Source organism: Phaenicophaeus curvirostris, chromosome 15 (genome assembly GCF_032191515.1).
Source record: "Phaenicophaeus curvirostris isolate KB17595 chromosome 15, BPBGC_Pcur_1.0, whole genome shotgun sequence".
In the NCBI taxonomy this organism is placed as follows: Eukaryota; Metazoa; Chordata; class Aves; order Cuculiformes; family Cuculidae; genus Phaenicophaeus; species Phaenicophaeus curvirostris.
The window spans coordinates 4,134,579-4,156,565 of NC_091406.1; the positions used below are offsets into that span (position 1 = coordinate 4,134,579).

Here is a 21,987-nt window from a genome sequence, read left to right on the forward strand (position 1 = left end):
TGCAAGAGCTTCTTCTTGACAATTAAATAAGCATAGAGTGTCCCTGTGTGTTAGATTAACCATGCTTCATTAACTCTTCCAAAATATTAAGTCTTAGGTGATAACTAAACCAAAAAGTGACAATAAATGTGGTTTGGTGGGAATAACTGATATAGTTAAACTTTAGGATAGTAAGAAGTTGCTGTTTGTTATTTGGTGGGGAAAAAGAGAATGAATTTGTTTGGTTTTTACTGTTAATTTCTGGGGTTTGACTGTATTGTTGTAGTGATATGAAGGGGTACTAGGAGAGAAGAGCAGTCACATTTTAATGTCCTGGTCTTGGGGCCAGTGTCTATTGGGTAATTTTCCTGCTATGACTGATGGGGAATTGTAACAGACTCAGGTCTAGTTCAAGGTTTGAATTTTACAAATCAGAACCCTATGCATAAATTCTGATGAATCTCAGGGCTCTGACGAATGAGATTTTTGATAGTTCTGCCTTTAAGGAAGCTTCTGTGAGCTTTTAAACTGGCACCTTTTAATATGCCCTCTGCATTCTTAGTCTCCCATATAATTATTTTCTCAATTGACTTTGTTGATGGCGTATCAATCTAAGTTGGCTGGATTTGACACCTAGGAATGGAATGATAAAAATATTTTGCTCTTGTTAAGAACAATAATTTAGTGTGTGTGATACAGCAGAAATGGATTTAAATCAATTCAAAACCTATTTTATCTCATATCTTGATTGCTCAAATCAAAATAATAAAAATACAATAAAGAACTCGGGACCAAGTCTAGCAATTTATATTTGCTTTTCTAATATTTTCCTTTTGTTATGATTATAACTTATTTCTCAGTTAAATTTCCTGAGGGTAAAATGAAGTAGGTTTCCATTATGCTTAAGTGATGAACAGATACTGAACTGGGGATGTCCAATGTGAGCTCTTCTCCGTGTGAGAGGCCATCTCAGCTTATCTGCCTTGCTGCCCTAGGTGGCTGTCTATCCTAAGTGGGTATAGACTTTATAAGGAGGCAGAAAGTAATCTTGTTAAAGACATCATCCTGTGCCCAGTGAGAACAGAACAGAACTCAAGAGTTGGGTTGGGGCCAGTTTGATGGGAGTCTCCGATTTTTTTTTTGATTTTTTTTTTTCCTGCAAGTGGAAGCTGAGTATTTACCTGTGATGCGAGACATTGGTTCCAGAGACCTGGAAACACAGACCTGACAGTAAAGCTCAGTATAGTTCCCATTAGTATGTGCAATGTGAGAGGGACACACATTTCCTAGAGTTTGGGGTTCACATTCGATCCTGGCTATGTGCATAGGCCAAGCCAATAAATCACATTTATATAGCATTTTGTTGAGCTAAGAGGGTCAGATCCAGTCTCGGTTTGCTGTATCAATTCTTCTTTTCTCATGCATGATTTTAGGTGAGTAGAGTCCCTTCAGTTAATTAAAAGGTTGACTTAGTCACATACAGCTACTGAACCATAGGCAAAACCTTCGAAGTGTAAATTCTAAGCAAGGAAAAAAGATATTTTTAAATATTTGTTCATCAAAAATTTTTCTGAGTTGCTGTCATCTGTTGTATTGAAGTGGATCCATGCCTGGGTTTGCTTTCCCTTCAAAGTCCATCAAATAAAGTCTTTAAAGACTAATAGTCTTTAAAGTCAGCTAGGGGGAAAAAAATGATTAATTCTCTCTTACATCAGGTATGTAACAGATGAGTATGTGGAAAAACACTTTCTGGTGTTTGTGTCAGCCAAAAGGAAATGGAAGTGCCTTTTTTTGGTGCTTTATGAGACAGACACGTGCTATTAAAATAGAATGGCATTTGCCTAATAGTGCAGCAGATGAAAACTGGGCCCTGACAGCCAAGGTGGAAAGGTCAGAAAAGAAAGAGACAAATTGATTTCATTTGGAGGTGAAGGTCATCTGAAATAAGTGATTTCACATTCAAAAGGCTGCCAAGGAGAAAATTGATGAATGTTAACATATTTTTATATTGCTTTATTTCATTCTTTTTTTTCTTTTCTCATTTGTAATGCTTACGTATTCAGGAAGTTGAGGTAGGTTTTTTGCTTTTAACTTGTAAATATCCATAGAGTGAATAAAAGTATTTGCAAGATATCATAATGCATATTTTACTTCAAAATTTTGTGATCAAGTGTTAATATTGTTATAAACAAAATGTATCAATACATTGATAATCAGTGTTGTGTTAATATTGATTTATTAACATTATAATAATAAATTGACACAATATGTGTCAATAAAATGACAAATATTTTACAGCAACCATAAGGTATTTTAAGCACATTAGTACCTTTCCTAGTAGAAAGTTCAGAAACACGTAGACTTCTGAGTAGTATTTTTTGTCAGGAAGAGAATGGGAATGTTAAATCTCCTTAATTGAGCTGACTGGGTTTTTTATATGCCTATTTTGAATGCTGTACACCTGTAAATCAGTGTTATGTTGAGGCACTGTACATTACTTTATCAACATGCTGTTTGTTGGAGGAACTCGCAGTGAAATGATGGTATCCATTTGGAGAAACATGAGTTCCTCCTCCTAACAAAAGTCATTTCAGATTAATGTATGAGTTTCAGCACCTTGCGGAGCACTAGCAAAAGCCTGTCCATTTTTCAGCTCAGAGCTTTAGGTGGTATTTAAATGATACATAGATTTTATTTTTTTTTTTTACTCAGTCATATCTACAGGGTGAATTTCACCTTTACAGTGCCATTACCATTCAGGTACAATTCTTGTTGGTATCAATGAAGTTCCAGTGCTATATTTTCTATTCTATTTATATTTTCTATTGTTCAACTGGCATAAGTTACTTTGAACTGCTGTTAACTGCATTGCTCTAATGTATCTATGGTCGTTACTTACTCCTATAAACAGTGATGAGTTTTATACATTGAAAATCTCAAAGGTTTTCTTTATTCTACTTTTTTTTTTTGAGGGGGCAGGGATCAATATTTTTTTTGTGTATTTTCCCATGTTATCACACTGTAGTTTCAAGCATATTCTAGAATAAATATAGCTACTGTTTTCAAAAAAAAAAAAAAAGGAATGCTAAACAGATCTATATTAAGAAGAAAAGAAGGAATAGGTTTACAGAAGAGAGGGGTGTTTTGTGGTTTGTTTGTTGTTTGGGGTTTTTTTTGTGAGGTAGGTGTATTTTCTGTAAAATATTCCTTGGACACTGAAATTGAGATAACATCCATTTCCAGTCCTTATTTCAAAACTGGTTCCATATGCCAATAGCATAAGAAATCTTTCTTGGCATTTGAATTATTTAACAGTTTCTGATGCTGAAAACCCAGCAGCAAAGCAACATCTAGGAAAAAAATGTAAGTAGGCAAAAAAAAAAAAAAAGGATATTTTGTTGCTGGAAAAGAATTATTCTGCTCAAAAAGCTTAAAATCTAACACTTTTTGAGAAGTGATTAATACATGGTGAATTTTGCAGTACATCACATTCAGTTACAAAGCACTGTATAACAGTGAGGGGGGTTTTGTATTAAAGCTGTAAAATTCAGAGGTAAGTCTGTGATTCTATTTCTGGTGCCAAACCCCGTACTTCTGAAGAAAAAGTTTAAATATTTTTGATATATCTGAAATCAGTTATAAATAATAATATTTGTTGGTATTTTGGAACAACTTCACTATCCATGAAGTCAGTATTTTCTGCCTTTCATGCTGACTGTGGGCTGTTCTGAACCCAGAACCCAACACTTGATGGCTTTCAAGTCTCCAAAACGTTCCAAGTTAGGGTGATTGGATAGAATGAGAGCATATGAAATTCAGTGTACTGGAGATAAATGGTAAGCAAAGCCCTATGGAAGAACTAATTTAGGTGTCTTACTCACACTGATGGGTTTTCAGTTTACCCTCCTGGCAGGTATAAGAAATCTAGGTGTCATTCTGGACAGCTTGATAAAGACATCACTTCAGTGCAGCCTTCAAGAAATGAATGTAGAATAATGGATATATTAAAAAGGAAATTAAGATTAATATGCAGAAAAAATGTCAGTGTCATAGAAATTTTCCATGCTTCGCACTTTAAATACATTATTCTATTGTTGTCACTTCCTCGCAAAGGGGACACAAGTGAGACACACAGAATATGCTGAAACTATATGTAACAGTTGGGCTTGAATCCCAGCTCTCCAGGACTGGGGTTGATGGCACTTTGAAGTGGGAAAAACTTTCCTTCAGGTAAATATTTACTGTGTACATAGAATACGAATTGGTGTGATACACAGAAGAGTTTTCCGTTCTTTCTACAAACTCATTTACAACAGTATAATGGTAGGATGCTCTTGACAGTTCTTTCCTTCTCCATTTTGAAGTCCAATCAGAATTATATAAAACAGAACCCCAAGATTCACAGTAGAATAATGTCTTTACAACAGATTTAAGGTGACTTTCAAAATTTAATAGTGGGAACAGAGACAAAAGTGTTCTTTGCAAGTGCTCCTGGATGCTATTGGACTTTAATACTTACAATATTAGTGCTGTATTTCTGTACATTCACAATGGTGTGATTTACAGGTGTCCAAATAAGTAGAGGTATTTTTTTTATTTACTGACTTTTCAGCTCACCAGGATGATGTGGATCACATTATGTTATCTGAACAAAATATTTTTTATGTGTTATGATAAGTTGGTGACTGATAGGAAATAATACAGGGTTATCAGAAAATATTTAATGATGAGCATACTTTGAAAAACCATTCAGGAGAAAAATTCAAGGTGCTGAATCTGAGGAATTTTTTATTCTTTAATTTCTAAGCTGTACTTACTGTTCTTTAGGACGCAACCTGTTGATAGTCTTATCTGATTTAGGCTAATTATGTAAGGATCAAAAGATGAGTTGATTTCATTTGTAGTTTAGTTATGTAAAATTGTAATGAAAAAGATTTATTATATCTTTCCTAAATTTCCTTTTTTTCCTCCCCATTTAGGATGATTATTTCAGAAACTGGAATCCAAACAAGCCTTTTGATCAAGGTAAAGGTAGTACACATTTTGTGATTGTCTTCTGCTATTTTGTCATATCCCCGTGTACTTTATGCCTTTCTTCCTCCATCTGTCCCATGCATTACTGAAGAGCTATATTTGTACACGCGTCTCATTCCCAATTTAGTCACAGCTTGAGGTCGTTTATGTAGAAGGGTTTGACTCATCTCTATATTTTTCAGCCATATTTTTAAATCCCTATACATTCCAGTTTATATTCAATGGTGATATATGTGCTTAGAAATGTTCTCTGTAACCGTGAATCTTGGTCTAACAGGTAATTTCATACAGGTATTTTCATACATGTTTCCCTTCATGCTAAATCTTTGCTAAATGAATGTTATAGGTGCAATTATGGCATTTCCTGACACTTAAGGGGCCTATACTTTGATGCCAGCTGTAATGTATGAATTTCAGGGATGATTTTCGTAAGAAATGTGTGTTGTGCATGTGCTGCTCATTCAGATACAGATTCTGTAAATGACATTTTACACTTCGTGTTGGCGAGTTGTTAAGTTGTGGCAGTACTTCACCAATTTCCAGGCTGGCCACCAAAAGACAGGAAAAAACCAATAAAAAAATATTCTAATTGTTGTGTCCAGGATAGCACTGGAAACAACAGCCATGCCAGGAAAAATAACTTCACACTGACAGTTTAAAAGAGCTCTGATACAGCAACTTCACATCAAGCATTCTCTGCTTGGTGTTCACAGCTAGTATCAAACATTTCAGGTGGGGTGGTGAGAGAAATTAATTCTAAATACCATACATGAAGATGGCTGGTAGCCCTGGTGTTGCTAGGTGTGGTGGGTTGTATTTGATAGTAAATGTCTCATCAGTAATAAGCACTGTATGTGAAGAAATCTTAGCAGTCTTTCCTCTGAAAGGTAGATGCAAAAATAGTGCAAGCTGATAGCATGCCGTAATTTCATCCTTAAAATCAGAATATTGTGTTTTAACTTGGCTATTTTTTATATTTGTCTTTCTGACACTAAGATTCTGTAACCCTTCATACTGGAGCATCCTTATAAAGCGTAATATGAAGCCATTTGGGTCTTATTTTTCATTATTTCTTGAAGCGTTCTATTATTTTTTTTCAGGATAAATGTTAAAAATGACATTTTGCACTGCCTCTTCTGGTTTGTTAGAGCCAGTTATCAGCTGTTTTATTTGTGGAGGATAGCAACATACAATATAAAGCACAGATCGGTTAGCTCCTCTGTCTTTTGACAGTTGCTCATTTTTCCTGTTTGTATTGTTCAGTGAAGCTCGTATGACTCCTGCTTGAGAACACATTCAAGGTGTGGGTATTACAGCTGTAAAATCACAGGTAGATAGTAGACTTTTTCCATTGCTTAAGGCATTTTTGGGGTCCTGGATTTCTTTGCCTGGCTTTGGTTCATTATTCAGCGTCATGCCTGTTAAATTGCAGAATGCCAGTGTCCTAGAATTTTATGCAAAATGGTATTCTATAAGATTCAATCTCCTATTTCTCTGAAATTTGAAGGGGTTTTTAAAGGATGTTATCCTGAAGTCATTTAGAAAGGAATGATCATATATGCAGTACCTATAATACAATTGAATTTCAGTCATGTGAATCCATTGCACAGTCCTCTCCCTTGGATCCTGTATTCAAAGTTAAGAGGCGTTCAAGTAGAATGTGAGACTTCCATTACCCTTCAGAATGTGAAGCGACTAGTGGGGTATATAATCACTGTGATTTTACATTCAGAAAAGGTATTCCTGCAAGCATTTGCTTAAGCAAGTTGGTGAGCAGGCAGATAGCATTCCAGTTTGGGGGGTTTTGTTGTTTTGGGTTTTTTTTTAAAGAGGAAGAGTTTGAAGAGCTCATGTTCAAGGAGTCACCTTGTGGCACACAGAAAAAAGAAATAGGGAATTACATGGCCTTCTCCAAGTACGTTCTCTACAGTGTCACTCGGATGTAACCAATGGATAATGGTTAAAGAATTGTAGACAGCATCAAAGTTGCATAATTGCAGGAGGTGCCCGATACTTCAGTTACTAATTTCTTAATAACTGTTTAAAAAAAAAAATGAAAGAAGAGCAAGTCATGGTACAGAAAACCATTTTTATTCCTCTAGAAATCAAATATGAAATTATCTTTGTGAATCTTAGCACAAATGGCAAGAAAGAGTGCATTGGTTAAGAAGAAAAAGGAAAGGCATAAACGAATGAAGGGGTAACTAGATAAGTGACAGGCCAGTGGAGGAGATGAAACCACAATGCTTACTTTGTTTTCTTTCACTTTGAGCTTTGGTGGTCATTTATTTTACTAACAGGGCGCAGAAAAAGGAGCTGCTTTGTTGATCTGGATTTGAATCTTCAAAATTTCTAAAGTGTTTAGGAAGAAAATAGCCATTGGAAGTCTCTGGAGGTGCTTTTAAGGTTTTCACTTTACGTCTATTTCTATGTTTCACTGCCAAACCTCTTCCTTGTATTGTGTTTAAGTGGCTCCCTGGAATATCTTTGGGTCTTATACATGTTAGAGCTGAAGAGCATAGATTCTCTGCCTTTATGGAAATGGAACTTTAGTGTCAAAGGAAAGGGAAAGATGATGTTTTTGTCAAAGCATATATCCACAGAGAGATTTTCAAAGGCATTTGAGGGATTTAGGATTACAAATCCTGTTGACTTCAAATGGAACTTATGCTCCTACCGCTTTCAGAGGCCTTGTGACCCTCTGTCTTCCCAAGAGGAAAAACAAAAAGGTAAATCCTGGTAAAATATTGCAAAAAGATTTTGAACTGACATGCTTTAAAACTGTCTTGTTCATTGTGTTCCTGAGACGTCTGACTGTGGGTAAAAACAAATCATTTTAGAGAGTATAAAATCACACGTGGATGCCTTGAAGTGTTACGGTTGTACACCTGTTAAAGATTCCTATCTCCTTACAAAGAAAAGGATCATTTCTTTCTCATTGTAGAATTTCTCCTAGACTGTGGATAGTCTGTCCTCAGAAGGCAGTATGCAGACTAGAGGATGCAGTATGAGCATAATTCTCTACCTTGCACAGAGATCTGTGTGCTCCTTTTGTCTCATTTATATCGTATAAATGGGTTTATTTAGCCAGCAGGTCATTCTTTTTGACAAACAGGTCACTGCTCTTGATTATCATAAAACTTGCCCTGACTAGAAAATTGTGTAATCTGACTTTAGCCTTTACTTCTCCATCCTCCCCGCTCTGACATTTTTTCCATGTTATTCCTTTTGGCTTTGGTGTGTTTAAATGCCCCCCTATGCTTGCATGATTTTGGAGATAGAAAAGCTTTTATTTTGTATTTTCTGGGGCTCTTGTATCCAGAGGGTGTCTGCAGATCCTGTGGTAAGGAGCTCTGGCTTGCTCCTGTGAACTCAGTAGCAGCTCTGTGTTCTCACCACTCAACTGTTATTTTGAGAGGTGTCCCAAAGGCAAATTTTAACCTCGCAACACCAAGGTTCTTCCTGCAGTGATCGAAGAGAAAAAAAACTTCTCCAGTGAGTGAATGAAAGCAGACAATTGCTTCTCTCCCTCAGTTGTATGGATAACCTGAGTCTAGCATCACTAAGCTAAATCTAACTTGTGTGAATACCCCCCCCCTTTGGGACAGATCTACAGTTTTTTAATGTTTAAAACCTATTTCTAGGTTATAAATCTAAAATCAGGTTTTTATATTCTAATTGTGAAGTCTTCATATGGAAACCAAACTGAAGAATCATGATGAAGGAGCTGGAAGGCCAGGGTTTAGAAGTGACTGGAGGTGGCTGGTACCTGCCAGAAGTGGTCTCATAAGGCAGCTGGAGGTTTCATTATGTTTAACAGATTTAAAAAACAACAGTAGTCAGAAGTTTTGAAAAGCAGTTCTGCCTCTAGGCTTGTATTTCATTTGCATCATTTAAAGAAGAGTCTGCTGGGTCAAGCCAATTCTATATTCTTTTCTTTAAAAAAAAACAAACAAGCAAACAAAAAAAACAACCTAGCTTTATTCAGCAGATTGAATTATTTGATTATGCCCTTAAAAACAATAGCAGTGTAATCAAGCTGTCTGCTTTCTGCTTGCAATGCGGAGAGAAATACCTGCACGTATGTCTGAAGAAAAGAAAATACCTTGTTTTGTTAGAATGCATACATGACTTCCACTGCAACAATCCCTGGAGAGTCATGTGAGGTATCTCTGCATAACATCCCTTTTCAAGGGAAGTCAGCTTGAATGGTTCACCTGCGTCTCGGAGGGTACGTGAATGATCAGAATTTATTTTTAGCCGAGCTACCAGCCTAGCGTTTTATTCATCTTGAACCCAGGAGAAACCAATAGAAAGGTGAGCATCTTACTGACTGAGCCAAGCTAACGAGGCATTCGGACTGCAGAAGGCAGGAGAGCGTAGAGCCTGAAAATGATTGCTGGTCATTAATATTGAACTCAATTCTGTCAGTTATAGAAGCCAGAAAGCAGAAGAGTGGAAGGGGCAGGTTAGTCAGGATTTTAAAATATGAATCAAAGGGTTGGGTTTTTTTTCTGACAAGGTCATTTGAGAGTTCTTACAGAGCTTGACAGCTGACTTGACATACTTTCCTAGTCTTCTCTGTCTACATGGGAGAAAGCAAAGAGAGAATCGGGGAATAAGTTTTGCATAACATTCTCAAGTCAGAGAATTTGGTATGTTAATTAAATGTGTCTGATACTCTGCACCTATTTAGAGTTGTCAGAAAATTAACTGAATAAGACTTTATGTATTATTATAAGTAAAAACTGTTAAATAAAAAACAGGTTTAAGTTATTGCAAATTTCTGCTAAAAGTCACCTCTCAGTTGTAGCAAAATCTTCTACAGACATTTGACATTATTAATTTTTATGGCAAGATACATAAATAAAGAATACATATTGTTAGGTTTAAAGTTACTGGAAACAGTTTAGAATAGTGTGCAATCTGCATGCTGTATGGCTTTTTCTAAAGCTTCGTTACCCGGAACACAGACACTGTGGAAATAATGGGATACCCTTTGTATTACAGATACTTGAGCTATGAATCCAAAAAATGTTTAGATGATTGAGCTGCTGTTATTATTAACAAGGTTATAGAAGGTCACTGCAAAAGGGGAAAAAACTCGGTCCTGTTGTAGTAATTCTCAAGGCCGTTTCCACTCTGCCGTGAGTGGAAATAAATAAATAAATAGATAGATGAATGAATTCAAAAATCTCTCTTCCGCTATACTGTGTGAAAATCTTCCTTTGCCTGAATTGGACTTATCAGTGACTGATTGTAATGTCAGACTCACCTGTGTAGACTTGTCTATCATTATTAATTACAGACATGAACATTAGTATTTCAAAGAATTCCCCTTGAGCATTCATGAAAGTCTGAACCAGCAAAATACTCTCACTTTTGAAGAGAAAGCACTACCTTTGAGTGGATTGCCCCTCCAGCATAGCATAGCCTGGGACTTTCATGGCCCAGCAGCCCCATGGATGTGAATTTATCAAATTTAAACTCTATATCTAAAGATGGACGTATTGGTATTCATGCTTCCTCTGCTTCTGCATCGACTTGTACCTATGTCTTTCCAGTGTCTAACTGCCAAATCCAGACTCCAGAAATGGCCTCATGCAGCTGTGCAGAATAAAGTTTGCCTAAAATTCATAAGCCTTCCAAAACAAAATGGATGATAATGGGAAGCCTGTGATGCAAGATGAAAATCATAGAACCTGCAATTATTTTTGAACATGTAATTTTCTGTTAGCCCAGTTAAGATCTTCTTTTAGAAAAGCCTGAATAAATTCCTTTCAGAGAGTTGTTTAGTGCTGTACACATCTCTAGCCACAAATACATGTTAGTTTTATAATAAATGTTTTCTATTACTCTGCCTCAGATGGCAGATTTCAATTGAATAACTTATTTTGCAATTTATTTTTTGACTGTGGTTGAATTAGTTTTAGAGGCTTATTCATAGGACAACTGCACATGAATTATGTTTGTAAATCTTCAGTAAATCAGTACAATTTTAAAACATGCTAACTGAATCAACAGAAAACAAAAGCTGAGATGTAGGACATGAAATACCCTGTCTTCCATCAAATGCATTTCAAGCACATATGGCTGTTTATAGCCTCCAAGAAGATGCACATGGTTCTCTTCAGGTGTTAGGAGCATAGTATTAAATTCCTTATAAGCTTGTAAGCAACCAATTTTGTCATTAAATATGGCATGAGGGGTGACAGAGATGAGGTCCCTGTCTGTGACTGTGTTATGGCTGATGTGCTTTGAACGGAGACAATGATCGATAGGTTGCTTGTCTGGAATTTTATTAGTACTTGAGGAGCACTTGTTAGTTTTGTCAATAATGGTGCTTGCTTTCTTTTAGTATTTCTTTCTTCATTGACTGTGAAGCAGGGTCTGAGCAACCTGGTTTAGTTGAAGATGTCTTTGCTCACTGCAGGGGGTTGGACTAGATGACCTTCACGGTCTCTTTCAAACCAAAGCATTCCGTGATTCTAGGAGTTTTACAGGGAAATTCATGCCTCCCCATGCTCATCCAGCTCCCACTGAAGTAAATATACACACCTAAGCCTTTAAAAATGAACCATGTTTGGAAAATACATGCCTACAGAGCTTCTTTCCCTCCTTATTTGTTGTAAGAGAGACCCCAGCACATTATTCAAAGTAACTGCTTTGTTTTGTATTCTGATTTAACTAGGTCAAACCAATCGGGGCAAAATTTCCTGCTTTGAAATATTACTTGACTTCAATGTTGGATTGCATAGCATTACACTGCATGTCAGAGTGAGTTTTAAATCACCAGCTGGTCAGACGAATAATTTGCACAGGTTTTAAACACGTTTATATGCTTGTGAGTTAATAGGTGATTACTAACTGTCATTTGATTCTAATTGAAAAACAGGAACTCCTGTGGAGCGTAGAAGTATATGGCAGAGTTTTAATGCCTATAAAAAGGTATAATGCAGAATTTCTAGGAAGAGAAGCGCATCAAAATGGTGACAACTTATTTCAAAACCAGATTTCAGTAAGCTGAGAGTTGGTAAGGCAAAAATTAGAGGGGAAAAAATAGGATAATCGGAATTTCCTCAATGTAAAGGGCACAAGCACGAATTATCCAAAAGCCAAGAGCTTGGTTAATGAGAAGGGTCTTCGTGACTTCAACGGCGAGCAGTTAGGTAAAGAAAATGCAACTAGGTGGAACTCTTAGGGGAGCACAAACCATAGCCTCAAACTCAGAAAGCCAATTACGAAATGAGATATTTGGGAAAGAATTTAAGAAAAAACTTTTTTTACAAGTGTATTAGAAGGAAGAGAAAAATCAAGAAAAATGATGGCTCATTGCTCAGTGGAAATGCTTATATAAAGGGATTACTAAGGAGGCCAAAGCATTGTTACCTCTCTTTGCTTTGGCTTTCACTTAAAAGGTCAGCTGTGACCAGGTGGGCATTTTAATGAATATCTTCAGCTGAACTGTAGGATTCTGCATTAGGGAAAGAACACACTTAAGTAAATTAGATGTTTGCAAATCAGCTGGAATTGATCTAAGGTTTAAGTGAATTGGCTGAAATAATTTTTAAGATACTAAAGGTTATCCTTGAAAATTTGTAGAAGACTGGGAAAGGACAAGCAGCATGCATATTTTTTAAAGTTAGAGAAGGGAAGAAGATAGAAAAATATATCCCATGAGTTTAACCTGAAATCTTGGGGAAAAAAGTACTGAAATAAATATTAAAGCATTTATTTCTTAGCATCAAGAAGATAAGGGGATGAATAAAGCTGGTATGGATGTCAAACTAAAGTAATTTTCTTCTGTGACATTTACAAGCCTTAAGACTCAGGGATAAGCTTGCAGTATCTCATATATTTTGACTTTAATAAGGCTTTTGACACTGGCTTACATTACTGTCTTATAAGCAAGTAGAAGAAATATTGTCTAAAAGAAACAATTATCAGGTGGCTACAAAATCAGTTGGAAAACTACATTCTTCTAGTAGTTGTTAATGGTTCAATGTCAGGCTGGAAGGATGAATAGAATAGGGCCCCTCTGTGATCTATATTGGGTCCAGTATTCAACATTTTCATTAAATCAAAAATGTTGAAATCAGTGTTCTTATTAAATGTAGCACAGTAATATAATTCAGTCACCTTAAGAAATCTAAGAAATGTCTTAAAATTAAAGACGAAGTTCCGTCTTGGCAGATGCAAAGTTCTTTACTTAGGTAAGAAGAATAATCTGCACAAAACAGGATGAAAACCAATCACATAGTAATAAATTCTGAGAAAAAGAGTTGGGGATCACAGTGGATTACAAATAGAACATGATTCAACAATGTCATTCTGTTGCAAAAAATCAAATGTTACCCTGGCATGTGTCACTATGAGTAATCCTTCAGCTCTAGGCAGCACCTGTAAGACCTTGGCTGGAATTCATTGTCCAGATTTGAGTACCAGGCTTCTAGAATAGCATGAATCAACTGGAAAGTACCTGAAGTAACAGATATGATCACAGTGGCAGAAAATATATTCTGTGAAGAAAGACTGAAGGAGTCTCTTCTGTGGAGAGAAAAAGAAAACAAAACAGAAACAAAAAAAACCCCAAAACAACCCACAAATCCTATTTTGAGATCCATAAAATTGACTGCAAAGTGGAGGAATTGTTCTCTGCCCATTGTGCATCCAGTAAAAAGCAATATGTTTACACTGCAGCAGAGAAGATTAATTCTACCCTTGATAATGACAGCAATACTTAAGCATTGGGAGACGTATTTTAAAGAGGATATAGAGTCTCTGTCTTTGAAAATGTTCTGAAGCATGTTAGATGTCTTGCAGATAAAGGCACATGGATAGCTAACCTAGCTATGGAGAAGGGGAACGGAATCAGCATCCTTCCCAGACCTGAATGTAGATGATACATCCTAGTATTAGAAACATAAATATATTGGTCTTCATAGTTTAGAGTATAAAGATCATGAGTTATTACTTTTCATGTTTAGATACTTCCTAAATAGAACTCCTAAATATGCTGCATAGGCTCTACTTACTTGTTCTCACTCCTAGTTGCCTAACTTTGCTCTTGGCTTGGTCTTTATTCTGTTGCCAGAACTATGACTTGATATTTAGACAAACATTTTTCATTTTCTATGTTTCTCCTTCTGAACTGCTTTTTCATAAAATGGCACTTCTAGTGTATTTTCCAACACAGGACTATGCCGATAACGTTTTTCCAATGCCTATAAATAAATTAAGTATACTGTGGCTTGAAAGAGAAATTGCTGACAGCTGATATTCTACTACCTACAAAATATTTTATCTTCTTTCGGTTTCTATTATTTTGCTCTCCCTTGACTTTGTCTAGGAAGTTGTATTCCCTGTTAGTGCCATGTGGTGCATTTGTGTGTAGTGTGCTTGATGTATGGGACTATTGCAAACACCTAGCGCAGAGAGCTCCGCTTTTGAAATTGCATTGAAGGTGAACTTTTTGACAGATGGAGCTGTTGATATGATTTGGAAATAGGCCTGTTTGTATCAGTCAGTCAGGTACTCCATTTTTCAAAATGGAAAAAAAAAAGGTTTGAGATGAAAGAGAGAGGCCACCCATCTAGTGGGAGTGAGGAGAGCTTGAGCCCAAAGTGAAGGATGCAGTGGAGAGCTATATATGTTGATTTTGCAATGGTGCAACAAATAAATTCCTTTTCACAGGCTCTGCTTTTAAACAAAACATCATTGTTTAACTTCATCTCATCTGCACAGTTATCCGAAAGACAGATGCCTACCCCGAGGTAGTTGTCCGTTTTGCTTTGTAGCAGATGCTGAAATAAATGTTTGAGATTAGAAAGTCACTTTGAGGTCTAGCATAGACTAACTAACTTTCATAAGGCTACAGTTAGATGGAATCAGACATTGCACGTATCCTGTCCAGGAAAGCAAGATGCATATGGGGACCTCTTCTAGACATTGTGATCTCAGCTTCCCCAGAGGAGAAGAAGTTAAAAGCACGAGGGTTGTTAAATTTATGAGGATCCTGTCCCAGTTTGGAAGGTCAAATTGAGTGAATTTTATGCTTGAAACTACCTCCATGTTTTTTGTGAAAGAGATGGTGCAGTCTAGGGGAAGAGTGCAGGTTGTAGGTCATTACATGTCCTCCTTGCAAGAGGGATGCTGCAGTCCAGGAGAGCTGAGTAGATTAATGTAGTGGTACCAGCTGTGCTGTGCATAGTCTTGCTGCATGATCTTTGATCCTTTTCATTTTGCTCTGTTCTCTTTCCTTCTGGCTCCCCTCCAGAATCTCTTCCCTCTGAATCTTCCCCATAAATTCTTTGGTTCCTTCAGTTCTAGGATGGGATGGACAATACCTCCTTAGTAGACCACCTTGCAGTTTGCTGTTGCCATTGTTGTTGCCCACAATGTGCTTGTGTGTGTTCTGAACGTGTTTACACTTCTTGATGATCAGCAGATTGTTTGCATAGTTTCTCCATGCACAAGAAAACCTATTCAAGTTCCATTGTGTTGTTTGCAACAAGAGATGGGCAGGTGGCCCTTGCCAGCAGGATTCTCCTGGAACACACTCCTCTAATAATTTGTATCATCTTTGTGAAATCCTGAGGATTTCAAGATTAGCCAACTAGGAATAGAGCAAAGCTCCGGGTAGTCAGTGGGGGGAAAAAGTGTGTTAGGGCGAAGGCTGCAGGAACTGGTAATTTATGGTAGTGTCACATTTACTGTTTTCCTTTGAGTTGGGAAGAGATGAGGAAGAAATCGCTGAGAGAAATGAGAATGAAGTATGCAGTAGATGATTTTTAACACTTTGAAAAAGATTCAGATAATTTAATAATGTATTTTCTGTGTGACAGTCCTTTGGCACAGTTGATTTTAACCTGTCCATTAGTATGCTGTGTCTTTCGTCAATCTAGCAGAGAGGAAAGCATATTTTGCTTGCTTTTCTGAAAGAAGGGGAAATCTGTGATCTCTATGCAGCTTTTAAATTAAAAATTATTGTTTTGAATTAAAATACTGAATGCAGACTCTCCAGACCTTAAGATACAAAGTTTTTAATCTCTGTTCTAGTTAGTATTCAGTGAAATAAGGGCTGAGGTTTCAGGAGGTTGCTCGAGCAAGGTGGTACAAAATGGAAATATTGCTTTCTGTGCAGTGAAGAGGCCAAGAAGGGAAAATTTTAAAGTGTGTCTGGAGCAAAGGCTTTTCTTATAAGAACAATTTTGTTATTTTTTGGGATGGCTGCATTAAGTTCTGTTTTGGTGTTTGTCCAGTACATTGGCATAATAAGATGTTTCAAAAGGAAATTATTAAAAATTAACATATGAAATACTAACAAACGTGCTTTTATTGAGAAATTGAATAATTATAAGAGGCCATTCTTATATGTAGGCAATTTCCTCAATTATAAGAACTCTTAATTTGAGAAATTAATTTTCAGCATGCTAACTAAATAAAAAAGTTCGTTTAAACTCTTTGTATGCTCAGTAGTAGGGAAGTAATAACAATGTTTTGTCTTGTATTTCAGTTATGGTGGATGTGAATTAACTAGTGTTTTAATAAAAATTAGTAGTAGCATTTATTTTCCATTGAGCGGTGTGAATTTACATGATTTTTCTGAAACATAAAGAGCCTAGGGTGTGGATGTGTGTGGTGAATGGATTTTATTTTAATGAATTATAATATAATTGCCCTGTCTTAGCAATTAAAGTTGGGCATTAAATCTTAATTCATTAATTCCTTTGCATCCTTTTTTTCTCTGGGGAGAGCAGAGGAAGTACTAAAATTTTCTTTAAGCTTATAAAGCTGGAAGACGTGTATGACAAATAGATTTAAAATGAGTTACTAAGAGGGAGAACACAAAGGCAGAATTTACATCAGTGTCAAATTCTGCCCTCAGTTATGTGCAGGCTCCTTCGTGAACTTACAGCAATTTAGATTTATCTTAGACTTGCATTAGTTGAATGGAAAATACATGCTCATTGGATACATTTGGGGTATATTAAGTTCTTTCCAGTACTTAAAGGGGACCTATAGGAAAGATGGAGACAGAATTTTTAGCAAGGCTGGTGGTGACAGTACAAGAAGCAATGGTTTGCAATTAAAGGATTTAGACTGGATATAAGGAAGAAATTGTACAGCGAGGGTAGTGAAGAACTAAAGTAGTTTGCTAAGTGGAGGCTTCATCGCTGTAACATTCAAGGTCAGGTTGGATGGGTCTCTGAGCAACCTGATCCAGTAGATGATGTCCCTGCTCCTGCAGGTGGGTTGGACTGGATAACCTGGGAAGGTCCCTTCTGACCCATTCTGTGATTCTGATCTCTCTTTTTTAGTCATTCTGATGTAAACCTGGCTACTGGGCATTTCTATCACCTGCATTTTCCTATCTATGTCATATATCATGACAATAGTTGAGCAAATTCAGACCAAATTATGTTATCCTTTTTAAACTTGGGTAAATTGCTTATCTTGGCTTGTGAATTTAGCCCATTTTTCCTTTGACAGTTAAAAGTACAAAGGTGTGAGTGTAGTGTTGCTAATGTTGGTGGAAATATCTAAAACCTTTGAGTGATTAGGAAATCACCTTCTCATTTCTTGCCCTCCCTTCGCACAATAGTCACAACAGTGCCTCAGATCATGTCATCAGTTGTGCCGAAGATGTACTGAGCAGTGACCAGTACCCTGGTGGCCTTGTTGTCTCTCTGATGTGTTTGCAGGCATATTTATTTTAGCAGAACTGGGCTAGAATGTGGATAATAAGATAATAAGCTGACCTCGTTCTTCAAATGCTTATGAATTATAAGGTCATGGATTTGCCAGAAGTTTTAAAATTAATAAAGCACATGAAGCAGAAGGATTATACATCTTGACCCATTTTGTAGTTTTGCTGTTCAGGGCTGTTTTCTAGGGAGTGACTTCATAGCAGAGACTGAAAAAAAATATCAGTGGTCTGACCATCAAAAAATTAACATGTGACCAGATGTCTGACTTGCATGGTTTCCTAGCAAGTATGCCATGAAGAATGTGCAGATCCAAAGGTAGTGATGAGCTCAGCATGATCCTGAAGTTCAACAGTCTTAGTTCTGATCTTCTAAGTGCTGTCTGATGCTCTTATGTGCTGCGTCCTACTGAAGCAATTTCACACCTCATCTGCCGGAGATGAAAATGGCAGGGAACAAACTATAAATCCAGCAAAATCTTAGTTTAGTGTATATATCATCCTATCAGAATCTTTTCACATAAGTAATTAGCTCATCACTTCCTCAATCTGCTAAACTTGCAAAGCTTTGGGAAATAATATGGGGTAACATTATCTCAAGAGACTTTCAAGAAGTCAGCTAATCCACTCCTTCCCCCAAGGCAGCATCAACCATATCTGGATCATTCCTGACATTTATTCACTGTGTTCTTAAAAACCTTCAGTGCAAGACACTCCACGCTCTCCCTAGTAATTTATTCTGGTAGTCTCCACCATTACAATTTTGTAACTTGAACTTCCCTTTTTTTTTTCAGTTCAGACCTTGGAATTGAGACCATGTGTGCCATTGATGTGACAAATAATAGGGTGCCACCTTAAATTTAGTGGCCTTTTCTTTATATGAAGGCTTGTTTCCTTTCCATTCGGTGCTGTCATCGTAACCACAGATGTGTTGTTCTTCCCTCTAGATCATTTACTGGGCTTGTTATGCTCTCTCAAACTGATCTAAATAGGGCATTTCAATCTCATGACAGCAGATACTAAGAAGCCAAGTGTTTAGGGCTTGGATGTTTATCTTCTGTGTATGGTGATCCGCCTGTGTACACGGCTGTGAGTCTCTGTGTGTTTGTGGAACAATCTATGTCTATGTCAGCGTGGACGTGAATGTCTTTGGTGCTGTTTTTGCAAATAGGCAGGATTAGAGGAGCAAGAATGATATGCAGTAGGATTTTAACTGGCACTTTTAAGTTCTCTTTTTTCCAGTTATACTAGATAGTTTGAAAAAGACTTTTGTCACATGCTTCCAAGATACAAAAGTGGCAACGTGGTTCCTATCATGACAGGTTGCTGATACGTTTTCCATCGACTGTTACAGATGCTTAGTACGGCTCCCAGTTCCTTAACGTTAGGGCATCTGAACATTGGTTTGTATGTGTGTGTTAAGTTCTTAATCATACAGTCCAGTGATAAAACTTCAATGTGCAACTGGAGCTGTAAAAAAATCAAGATATTCTCAGGGCCTATAAGCTACATCTGCAACATTCCTCGTCCTCACCCTTTTCACCCCATGTACTACTCAATGTGTTATGGGTCCGAAGAAGGTTGTGATCTATTCCATTCCCTTGGACTTGTTGACTTCTGGCATTGTGAGGTCAGCAGATTTGCTCTAATCAAGAGTTTGCCATGCACCTGGGATTCTTTAAGTACTTCTCCAAAGGTCTCTGATACCAAACCTAACTGTTCCGACTGCAAGCATGGGCATGTACTGGTTTCTTGTCGTTCCTCTTTGATAGTTCTGCCTTGGTTTGTGTGCTTTGAATGTACAGAGAACTGAGATACTCAGACTTTTCTTTAATGCACTATGGATTTTTCCTAGGATTATACCTTCCATAAACAATGCAACCCAATGTTTGTATTTCTTGTGCTTTTTGTCAGAATCTTGAGTTTTCAGTTTGAAGCAAATAGTGTTTCCATGTTGTATGAAGTAATTTCACCCTTGTTCATTTCAACTGGTTAAATAATCCTTTAATCCGTGCTCAGAACAGACAGATCTTTTGTTTTTTTTAATGTTTTTTACTATTAGATGCCTATATTATGCTATGGTAGTACAGATAAGGTATGATTGATAAGTTTATCAAATGACAGTTATTACTGGACCATTAGTTCTGGCTACAGAGATGATTACAAGTACAGATTTTTATACCTAGGGCCAGTGATGTTTTTTTTATAATATGGATTTAGAAGATATTTATGCAAGCAGAAAATCGAATCAGCATTACCATCAGTGCATTAAATTATGGGATTTTTATTAGAGAAGAATTCCTTCGGAATATAACAGTAGATATAGATAGGAGGAGGGGGGGGGAAAGGAAGAGTTTGGCATCTTTAAATTACATTTTGAACTTTAAAGTATTGTGCATGCCCAAAATCGTTCCTTTTGCCTGCAAGATATATCTCCTATATTGTCGAATCATAGAATGGTTTGTGTTGGAAGGAACCTTAAGATCATATCTGATTTATGTGTGTTCAGTGCACACCTCTCTCCCTGAGTCATGAGATGCTAGTGATGTTTTAGCTTATGTGCTCTGATTTGTGCAGTTTGAGATTGTACAGTCTCCAGGATCAAATTAAATAGTAGAAAGGAAAGCAAAAATTCTTTGCTATGTGTCGAGCTGACTATTTTTTGCATTAAAAATAAGTGAATCATTGATATGACAAACAACAACTCTGTCACTTACCGCTGACTTTGAGCACCAATACTGTGATTGACATTTCTATAGCAAGCCACTCGTGGCTGAGAAGTCCAACTCAGTTACTGAGTGGCAGTTAGTACACTTCAGAAGACAAGCTGTGTAGGTATTGCTATACTTTTCTGTGCATCCTCTCTCTTCCAGAGAATTTCTTCTTAGTGGTTTATGCAAAGGTACAAGTTGCATACCAACTAGACATTCTTGGCAGCAAAAGCTGTCTATAAACTAGATGTCATAAAGTCAGCAGATTTTAATTTTCCTGGCATAAAGGCATAAATATTCAACACTTAGTGGGAAAACCAGTTGTTTGGTCAGTGGTTGCCTTTAGGGAGACGTTCGACATGCAAGGGATAAGCAAATGGGCAGATACGTTGTTCTGTATGTTATTATACTCCAGATACAGCCAGAGGCTGAGATCGTAGTCACTTCAGTAACAGCAGCCTGTGAGGATAAGTGGAATGGAAAGGGTACTGGTGGAAGAGTAGCAGAACACTGGATCTAGTTAATCTGTGCCTTTGGATAGCCCAAAACTGTAGTCTCTCCAGATGGTTTTGAAACATTCACTGATAAACCAGTTACAGCCTTACGTATTTCCTCAACCACATATCCATCCCTTTTTTCCTCAACCACATACCCATCCCACCTTTTACTGAGCAGTACCCACAAGCTTTCAGTGAGGATTAAAATCTCCTGTTTGCCTCACATCCGTTTAGTGGCTTCATTATTAATCACTGCTGATGGTCTTTCAGTTCCTTCAGCTTCATGCTCGCGAACTGTTTTTATAAAGCTTTCAAATCTCATCATGCATATTCTATCCAATGTTTCATTTGAATGAAAAACTATTACTTTTCTGTATACGCTTCAGCTACTAATTTCTGGGAATTGATAAGGGGAAAAAGTGGTGAAATCTTTTTGATACTGTTTGTTCCATGTAATCCTGCAGGTTTTAAAGTTCATAGGCCCAATATATTCTAAAGATGAAACATCAGCCTCCTTCTAGCTAATGAGAATTCTGTCATTTATCTTAGTGGAGATGGAATTTCAACCCAAATGCTTGCTTTCTATTTAATTCAAAATTAATTACACTGGCTATTGAGTTTTTTAGGGGAGAAAAGGGGAAATATTGTTTGAGGTAAAACACAGGATACAGTAAAGCATCCTGAAGGGATCACATTTTGTGGACTATAATAGGAAGAGGGAGATGGGAGCGATCCCTGGGGAGGAATTGGTGAAGAAAAGGGATTTAAAGGGAAAAGGAAATTTGGAGAAAAAATTATTGGCAGAAATTAGATTAAATTAAGGAAGTAGGGAGAATGCTAGAAGGGAAGAGAGCAAAATTGTTCTAGTATGGCATAGTTATAGTGGGAGGATTGTGGAACAAAAAAGAATCAATTAGTAGCAGTGGGGTGCATGGAAACTATTTTGTCCTTGGTGTAAAATGAATGATACTGGAAGTACTTTTGGATAATGCCTATGTGTCCCTGATGTGAGGCAAAGACATGGGAAGAAGGCTGCATAACGGCCTTACATTGCTGGAGT

At 37.0% G+C, this 21,987-nt stretch overlaps 1 protein-coding gene across 1 annotated transcript in view; it reads left to right on the forward strand.

The window, feature by feature from the left end:
• Positions 1 to 21,987, forward strand: part of SPOCK1 (SPARC (osteonectin), cwcv and kazal like domains proteoglycan 1) — a 275,524-nt gene that overhangs the window by 84,550 nt on the left and 168,987 nt on the right. The window contains exon 2 of the mRNA XM_069869211.1: positions 4,959 to 5,004. Coding sequence (XP_069725312.1) covers positions 4,959 to 5,004 — 46 coding nt within the window. The remainder of the gene's footprint in view (positions 1 to 4,958; positions 5,005 to 21,987) is intronic.